Below are 10,306 nucleotides of genomic sequence, written 5' to 3'. Positions count from 1 at the left end.
TATTTTATGGAACTTTAATTGCTGCGTATCTGATACCAAAGGAAGGGCAATCACGGATAATCAGTAAGATGATGTCAATGTTTTACACAATTTTCACTCCTTTTTTAAATCCTTTCATATACAGCTTGAGGAATAAAGATATCAATAACATTGTAAAATTTGCTTACAATCATAAGTTTAAAATCAGGCTACTTTAACCTAATAATGTATCATCTATTAAATAATTTACAAATCAAGAAACTTTGAAACACTCCAACTTTTTATTTAAAGCAAACGTCAACAATTCCCTTAGATAGATGTGTACCAAAGTCAAAGTGTCAAACAGGTCAGGTGCTCTCTAGTCTTTCATTTCCTTCTGTGACTTCTCTAATAACTTTAATTTATCTCCAAACTTCTTCTGTGGTGATCATCTCTCTTGTATTCCCGCCCCCCTCCCAATTGTAGCATGGACTTTTTTCTACAAGGTTAAATATTACTCCATGTTACCATTAATGAACACTTTTTTGCAGCTATTTTTTTTAACATCTTACTAAACTTTCTTTCCTTTCCTTTCAGCTAACACATCTTAAATGTATAAACATTTTTGGGCTTATGACTACATTTTAGATTCTCTACAAATATGTATTGTAGAATGTGCTCTTTAATGGTTGCCTTGGTTTGAATGAAGGACCACTGGATCTTGTATTAGGAAATGTGTTAATGTATAGATTAAGAGAAAAGAAAAGGAGAAATATAGGGGGGACATAAGAAAAGGGATAAGAGGCAAAATGAGTCAGCAGTGCACTTTATTCTTCTTCTTGTTTTGTTTTTGTTTGTTAATAAAATAACCTAGGGTTTTTGATGGGTTAGTTTTAGTTCTCCTTCCATTAATCACTTTTCCACCTTCCCAAATGCCAGCTAGTTGCTTAGACAATAATGTATTCATTACATCTGGGTTTGGGCATCTTCTGCCCAAGGTGTGGGACCAAGCCCCAACTATCCCTGGTACCATCATCACTTCACCCTCAGTCCTCATCTCTGTTCTGGCTTCCCTTAACACTCTGCAGTGCAATGCTTTTTCCCTTTTAGGTTTACTGTTCGTTTGGTTGATTTAATTTGTTGAGAATATGTCCCTGCATTGAGGAAATTTAATAAACCCTCCTAATCCTAAACTTTGCTCATGTGCCAACACCAAATTCCTCTCCCTGTCCTGCTACCACCACCTCATTTTTGTTCATTATCTCTGCCCTGGCATGATTTGATTCCTCTTCTGACTCAGCTATGACTCAACCCTTCCAAATACTCCACAGTGTTATGCTTGTTCCATCTTAGTTTTATTAGAGACCTCACCTACTTTACTATGAGATGGACTTAAGATGTTGCAGCTCCAACCTTGTCTTGTGAATGGAGAAGTTGGTAGGGCTGCTTTGGGAACAGAGCTTTACCCTTCTGTCTTGTGGTGAAGGCATATGAATTGAACCCAAGTAACAATGGAAGGTGTGTGTTGCATAGCCCTGTGTTTATTTAAAATGCCCCCTTCCCATCATCAGTGCAAAATGTTTTCTCTTTTCTTCTCTCTTTTCCTTTCCTTTACTATTCTCTCCTTCTGCCCACACCCTCCCCATACTGCAACGCTCTCCTAACTATCATTTTTAGTCTTCTCTCAATTTACAATAGAGCAGCTCCACCTCTCATACTATCCCTCTACTTTACCCCCAATTCTTCTTTTCCAATAAGTAAGCTGGGGGTCACATATACTGGGAGTAAACACAAGCATGTAGCAGAACAGAGTCTCAGTACATGACAAACCAGTATCTAAACTGTAATGCTAAATGTTCTGCAAACGTTAGTGGTCTATGGGTGTGGAAACCTCTGGAATGTTTGCTGGAATGCAATAAATTTTTAAATATCTCCTCAGTCTTTAGGTTCTGAGGCCTGTGTTCTTTTAGTCTCTTTGTCTTCAAACCGTTTTGAACAGTGATAACACCTTTGTAAGACCCTGATCCAGCGCTCACTAGATGCCAATTTATAAATCTAACTTTGAACTTTCCTCCTGTAACAAGGCCCCCCTCAGGCTTGGGGAGGCAAATTGTGTTGTCCCAGCTCGCGATTGCCCCCAGGACATTTGTTTGCAAAGGATGGCATCTAGGAAGTACTGAGTACCAGGAGACCACAAGATCAGGACAGGAGACACAATGGAAGGTCAGACAGTCCAGGATCAGTAATCAGGTGATGAACAGATAATGCAATATGGGGGAGTTCAGCAGAGCCAAGGGTAATACATAATAAGACAAAGCAGAGTTGGGGTCACAAGCAGTCCAGACAGCAAACAATTACTGGTTCAGGAAACAGGGAGAGTTATTAACATGTAATGCAACAGATAATCACACCAGTAACAGGTCAGGCTAAACGCAATACCGGGAAAATTGGTGACTGGGAGCAGAGAGACTCTAAAGTTGCCCTTATCATCTTACAAAAACTGCCTTGTAATTGCCAAATTACCAAATTTTTATGATAAAGCCGTTCCACAGGATGAGATAATATTGTCTATATATTGAGAGTGACATCAGAACTGTAAGTATATTATAATTGTGTTGTCTTTTGTTCTTGCCATTTGTATACTAACCTATATCTAATTACCTGGTGCAATATCTTCTGGTATAGCTTGATAAATTTCAGATTCTGAAATTGGTTACAATTGTATGACTGTTGTCACCATCCCAATCTGTTGAAGCAAACCCTGTTCTGTGAAGCGTTATCAGTTTTGTCTACACACATCTTCAACCACCATAATGTTTGATATTTTAAATATCTCTGGTGTAACACTCTCCCTTGCCCAACAAGCTTGCTATATGCAACAACATTGTTTTCTGAAGATCAAAGTATATGTTTATGTCATATTTGAAATATTTGTTCTAATAAAAATGCTTTTGAATTGTATAGCTAGTAAATCCCCCCACTACTTTTGTGCAATTTTTCAAAGTATAAAATGTACTTGCTAAGGGTGGCTACCACACCAAGACACTTTCCCATGCACCTTTTGCTGATAAATAAATACAAACAGCATTATTTTGTATCTGTATTTTCCTTCTAGACATGTGGGATAAGTCTCAGTGTGGCAACTTTTTGCAATAATGATCAGTTACTCCTTGGCTGACTGGCTGGTCCTGTACACAACCACTCATGTGCTTTACTGCAAGCTGTAATAGGTGATTCTGGAAGATTCTTTCCATGGTCCCGCTCTTTGCTCAGATTATGTAACCACTATTAATAGTTTTAGAAGAATGATCACAGGTAACCCCACCAATTAACTTTAAACTGAAGTTAATAGAATTCTTTAGACTAAAATCTTAGTTTGATATTTCAACTAGGGTGCCAAGGAAGTCCAAGCTTGGTAGGCCATTGTCACCAAGATCACTCTGCTTGGAGAAAGTTCTAATAGAAAGGGTGTTGGTACCCATTAGTGCTAGTATGTTATCAGACAACTTAAGAGGGTTCAATGGCTAGTTTCAAAAGAAATTAACAATTTATTAAAAGACAGTGATTACAAAGTGTTAGCAAAGTACATATTTATCATGTCCTAAATATTCAAAACAGGATTGCAAGTAAAGCACAAAATTCCTGAACACATTTATGTTAGAATCAGCAAAAGAAATGCAATCTCAGTACTCATTGTGTTTCGCTATTAAGTTTCTTCAGCGGAGGACATTGGAACAACCTAGAGGTGTAGAACCGTGTTAACTTGGATAGGGCAAAAAGACAAGGAATTTTAGATGGACTTTGTAGGGGATCCAAACCTCATTCCAATGTAGGTTCAGAAGATGACCTGATGATCTCCTGGTCTTTAGGTACATTATGCATCTGCTGAAGTTACTGGCATAAAAGTTCCCTTCATTTTATCTTCAACTTGGTGTCCTGCTGTATGAAGAATTTTAGGTGCTTTCACAATCTTCACGTGAAAGAGATTCAATAGAACGTGAGGATTGATACCCTGATGTCCTGATGTATGAAGAAGCCTAGGTGCCTTCACAACCTTCTCTTAAAAGACATTCAACAGGGGATGAAGACTGATACCTTGTAACATCTGCGCTGCGTAACATTCCTAACTTCTAAAATTCTTATGGCACTATTTCCAATTTTTTATTTTTTGTATTCTATCATTCTTCACATCTGTTGCTTGCAGTCTATAGAAAAAGATGAATAGCTAAACGCATCAGGAACCAACATTGCTTCTGTTTTTTTAACTAATAAATGTGTTTATGAACCTTGTACTGTGATTGCAATCATTTTGGGAATACTTAACACAATATATATATGCAGTTTTTTGAGGCTGATTCATCAAGCAAAATCGGACATTCTCTCGCACATTTGCATATGAGATGCAAAATCGGTGACCTTCGATTGATTTATTAACCAAATTCCAGGTGCTGGTGTATTCCCGCAGAAGTAATTAACTGAAATGATCTCTTATCCCCGGCAGTTTTTACACTGGGGAGTTTGCATTAAATGTCATTGTTCCCCTAAAAATTCTTTCTAATGGCACACATCTTTCACTTAGCCCCAGAAAAATGTTTGTTTAAGACATCTATATGAGCTAAGAAATAAGCAGATTTTAAAACTAATTAGGCAATAGTTAACTACTCCACATAGGCTTCTATCTAAACACATACGATGCCTGATCGGAGGAGCCGCCTTTAAAATCTTATATCTCCTTCCGAATAAATATATTTCAACAAAGCAATTGTTTTTGTATTTTGCTTTACTACATCATCTCACTTACACGATTCCTGTTAATTAATGTTAATAACTGTATACAACTTATCTCTACTTAATTCTCTCATCCCAGTGAATCTTTCGAATAATTTCTTTGGCATGTGCATTGAGTAACCAAAATCTGTGTTACCATCCAACACCTTGTGCATTTACCATATCTTAATTGTTGTCCTCTCAATATCCATACTTATCTTTTTCATTTATCTTCTAACCTAAACCACCACTTTAGTTACATATTAACCAGTGAAAATACACAAAACTCACCATGTGAGAAATAAAATTACATCCACATGCAGTACTTTCCTAATCAGTAATGGATTCAACTTCTAGTCTATGATGAAGCCAATACTGGTTGAAAGCCAAACTGTTGAGACGGACAATTTGTCTTCTTATCAAATTTCCTCTAACTTTTAATGTATTTACATCTATCCTCTTCATTAACCCCCCCAAGCGGTTTTCCCGAATGTGATTCGGGGTAGATTTTCCATGCAAAAAGTAGTAATTCCGAGTCACACTCAAAAATACAATAAAAACACACTTACCTTGTTTCTTTGGTATCCCCAGGCATCCTTCTCGTCCCTGCAAGTCCTCTGGTGGCATCCTCCTTCTTTGATCTTTTCCCGGTGTGTGCAGAGATGTTCTCTGAGGTTTCCCCGTGACCGTAGGTGCATGCGTCGGTTTGTGCAGGAGGCGCAGATGGAAATTCAAATACTTTTCTATTGGATTCAATACAAAATAACTGTATTGAGTCCAATACAAATAAATATTTATATTATATTTATATATATACATGCTAATATACAGTTATATTAAATGTTTTGCTATTTTTTTTTTTGTGAGTTTTAAATTTTTGTGTTTTTTTTATTTAAAGTTTATTATTAAATGTATTAAATATTGCACATATTTCGGTGAGTTATGCCTAAGAATTTTAAGTCTACAATGTAAAATACATTTCCATGCTAAAAAGTGTAACGCTTTTTACATGAAAATGACAGAAGTAGAACGCTAGGGGGGTTTAATAGTTCCCTTCTTCACCTTCCCTTTGGATAGTTGTGATATTCTTTACGTATCTGAAAAAACTGCTCAACTCTCACCTCCCCCCTAGAAAGAAAGTTTTGTCACAAAATAGGATTATTCTGATCTCCATCGGATTCTCCTAATTTTTCTGAAGAGTCTTTCCTGTCATGCCTCCCCGATGCCTCGGTTGAAGGTGTAGCCAACCCATGCAGCATCACGGCAACCTACTATGCTTTGTGGACATGCATGGGAGGAGGAGGAAAAGCATTCTGGAAATGCTACTTAATTTGTATTGTATACATTGTGTATACTGAAGTATTTTTCCATGATTAGGCAATTTGAACCTTTATGAAACACAATGCATTACATTTTACATTTATTACAATAATACATAAAAATTCAAATCTCTCTACTTGTTTGTGTTATATCTTTGAGAGGTTATAGACATATATATACAATATCTAGCCCTACATCTTTAACCAAATACTTATTTTATAGACATTAATTTATATAATACAAATTCTGTGGCATTCAGCTTGTAAATCTATCTTGTCCCACATTTCAGCAGATGGTTATCTAATTTGCCACCTTTAGGATTGGATTCTAAATGATCCAGTACTAGAAAATTAAGGCTATCAACATTGTAGTTAAGATACATCAACACATACTTCTAAAAAAAAGCTATACATATAAAACAAGTTTTGGAAGATATGAAGAACGACATCCATTTAAATGTACAGGTTGATCAAATAAAGTATTACTACAATCCAGTGGGCTGTCTGAAGTTAACATAAATCAAATGGGTAACGATCGAGTATCAAATAAGGAAATTTTAGGTATAAGAACATATCACAAAGCTACCCAAGACTATAAAATGATCATTGTAAATGAATGAAGATATTGCCTTGGGTGCTGAGCATGACAGCAAATAATGGCCAGGATCCGGATCACCAATAACTAATTTAATCCATGGACTGTTTTGGACTGTATGCTGCTTAAACCAACCTCTTGCGTTTGACCCCCGACTTCTGCCTTTTCCCTTGGATACCTTGTCTGGTGGACAGATTACCCATGTCTGGCCCTGTATTTTGGACTTAAAGCGTACCCAAACTCAGAATTTTCACTTGACATAAAAGAGTAACAAGTTCTGTTTTTTTTTTTTTTGGTGCAACACCTATGTCAGACATCTCTTGGGCACTCCTTCTCATCTTTAAATGTTTTTTTCATCCCACGTCACACGATCTTGCGCCTGGGTCAGGTGATGAATTAGGATGAAGAACCAGGAAAAGAAGACAAAGTTGGGGCAGCGCCAGCTCCGGGACAGATTCTGAGATGATGCGGGATCTGATGCTGGACACCCCCAGGGTGATCAGACTGCCCTGTAGGATTAATGGTGTGTGATTTTTTTTTTTTTATGAGTTTAGTTCTTTTACTCTTCATGACGCTTGTTACTTCATTATCTGTGACTCCTGGTCCTCTGTCTGTCTGTTTGACCCTGGTCAGAGAAGTCCCCAAAATATTGAATAGAATTTTCACATTGCTTTTCACATTTAACACTTATTAAGTAAATTAATTAGTAAAACTTAATAAGTAAAACAATTTTTTTGTAATAAAACCAAACTTTAAATATAATAGAGTAAATTGCTATTACAGCTTCATCCAGCATTTTTTAGTTTTATAAAATGGTCTCTGGATTACTTGTGTCCCAAAAGATCATAAAAATATAGCGCCCCCATCAGATGACGGTGTCTGTAGGAGAGCAGCTCACGATATTGTGCAGTGACCATAAAATCATGGACTCCTGTTTGGTTTGGTCAATATTCTCTTGAATATATGCATTGGTTAATCATTAGGTATATGTTAAATGTTTAAAGGATGGGCTTTGTCGGCCACCGGCTTTTATTCAGATTGATATTAATCTCTGATATGATATGACATGTCATTTTCAACACTTGTTTGTCATTGTTTATTGATGATAGTTGTTATTTCTATGTTATATTGGTTGCTGAATAAAAAATAAAGTAAAAAAAAATATGAGCTTCTTTCTTAATAACAATAAATGAAATAATTTTGTGAATGAGTATAATCTAACAAAAAATGTGGCACTTACCCAAAAGAAGATGAAGTATTAAAGATTCTAATTGACCTGTAATGGACTGTAGATACGCACAGAACAGAGAGCAGGTGCGCGCTAATTAATTGCTATGATCTCACCATTGAGCTTAACAGATCCTCCTTAATCGCGCAGCTGAAATCTAATCGCCTTAATCGGCAGATTCGCGCTCCCTATTGCTCATTTATCAAGACAGGAATCTGGCTGGCAAGTGAAGGCGAACTTTCTAGCACTCCGCTCGCATATCAGCGCGTAAATACGCACATCAAGCTTCTGCGTCTTTGCTTAGTAAATCAGGGCCATAATATTCACCTTGTGAGATATAATTTACTTATCTTGGTAAAAGAATATGACCAGAAACTGTTGGGAAAATATTGCATGTATTTAAATATTTCTTGAATAGGGAATTTTCACCCTTTGCACCAAGCTAAATGAAATATTCTTTAAATGATAATATGCTTAGTGAAGATTCATAATAAACCAAATCCTAAATGTGTATTGGATCCAAAAAATCTTTATGTGCTTTGTATCTTGCTAGGGCTTGTTTTTATTTACTAAAGTTGTCTGGAGTTGAGCTTTATTCTATTTATTCAACATGGCAACCAATGAAATGGTGATCCAGATGGGGAGATAACCAATAGCAGGCTATATTTGTATTTCAGCACAGGTTCTCTTTAAGAGGTTACATACAACTATTTAAAAAATATTTAATTATAAATATAAATATTATAAATATATTATAAATATTTAATATTTATATATTTAATTTAATTTTCTAGAAAATAATATTACTATACAAACAAGATTATTTTTATACTAATTACATATCCCAGAGAAATCCTAATTGTTCTCTATGGCATCAAAGAAACATATAAATATTTGTGTGCTCATCCACCGACACATATGAGTTTCCCTTTTTTTTCCAATCTGGGAGAAATATCAAATACAATTCTTTTTATGGAGCAATTTTATGGTATTTATTTAACAGAAACTGTTTTTTAATGCTTTCATATTTAGAAATAATTAAAACAAATGTAAACTGTGTTCTTGTTGGTTTATTCAAATTTCAGATACGTGATAACCACATGGATGGATTTTTGTCATCAATACCAAAGCAATTAATTATTTACTTATTGATTTTTAGTTTTCACTTTAGGCTAAATTCAGACAAATATATCTGAGGCTCCATTCTCTAAGCTCCAATGTTCTATTTGATAACATTTTTATATTTGTTAGGACAAAAAAGAACCATGACTTGAAATCTAAAATAATATTCCACCTCTTTTAAGTCTATGAAAACCAAAATAGTAAAGGTGTGTAAAAATATATTACAGTAAGACCCTCCACTCTCCCATGTACTTCTTCCTCTCCCAACTCTCCATATCTGACATCTTGCTGATCACAGATATTGTTCCTAACATGTTAAATATTATTCTACATGAGCGGACCCCCATATCATTTCCCACTTGTATCACTCAGTATTATGTCTTTGGTTCAATAGAAGGATTTGAATGTTTCCTTTTGACGGTGATGTCCTATGACCGCTATGTAGCCATCTGCTCTCCTCTCCATTATGTCTCCATTATGAATCATGGGCTTTGTATTAAATTAGTTCTTTCATCCTGGCTGTTGGGTTGCTCTTTGGCATTTATTGTAGCACTTGGTTTATGTCAACTAGAGTTCTGCGGACCAAATGGTATTAACTATTTCTATTGTGATTTAAATCCTCTTGTAGAACTTTCATTTTCAGATACATCCACAGTTCAAGTAGAAGGAATATTCATGTGTTTTCCTGTGCTAATAATTCCTTTCCTTGTGATTGTGGTTTCATATACTTGCATTGTTCTAACTCTATTAAAGATCCCCTCCTATTCAGGAAGACTGAAATCCTTCTCTACCTGCAGCTCCCATCTTACCGTTGTGTTTTTATTTTATGGAACCTTAATTGCCGCGTATCTGATACCAACGGAAGGACAATCACGAACGATCAGTAAGATGATGTCAATATTATACACGGTTCTTACTCCCTTTTTAAATCCTTTTATATACAGCTTGAGGAATAAAGATATCAAGAACATTGTAAGAAATGTATTTTTAGAAGATATGACATTGAGAGAGAACTAAATAACAGATAAGAAACATAATCAAATTGCCCTCCAGACTTTTATTTGTCCATTCTGTGGTCCTTCATTTACTCTTTTCATATCTGGATGAGCTTGATTGTCTACCAATCTTCTGCTCAGTTGTTATTCTGATATAACCAAGTTATACCTCCCTGTTCTTCATCCATTCTTGGTCCATTCCTCGTTGAATCATTCAAACCTTTTTTTTCTCATATACTATTATATTAGGACTACAAGGAAATATGTTTTGGCCTTCACAGAGACTTTACTAACTTCATCTTAGTTTCATCTCTACAATTTA

General features: G+C 35.6%; 1 protein-coding gene across 1 annotated transcript in view; it reads left to right on the top strand.

The window, feature by feature from the left end:
* Positions 1-10,006, top strand: part of LOC140325026 (olfactory receptor 10A2-like) — a 24,274-nt gene extending 14,268 nt beyond the window's left edge. Inside the window, exon 2 of the mRNA XM_072403120.1 lies at positions 9,217-10,006. Coding sequence (XP_072259221.1) covers positions 9,217-10,006 — 790 coding nt within the window. The remainder of the gene's footprint in view (positions 1-9,216) is intronic.
* The last annotated feature ends 300 nt before the right edge of the window (positions 10,007-10,306 follow it).

Source organism: Pyxicephalus adspersus, chromosome 2 (genome assembly GCF_032062135.1).
Source record: "Pyxicephalus adspersus chromosome 2, UCB_Pads_2.0, whole genome shotgun sequence".
NCBI lineage: Eukaryota > Metazoa > Chordata > Amphibia > Anura > Pyxicephalidae > Pyxicephalus > Pyxicephalus adspersus.
The sequence above is the reverse complement of the archived record's forward strand: the minus strand, read 5'-3'. Positions and strand labels throughout refer to the sequence as shown.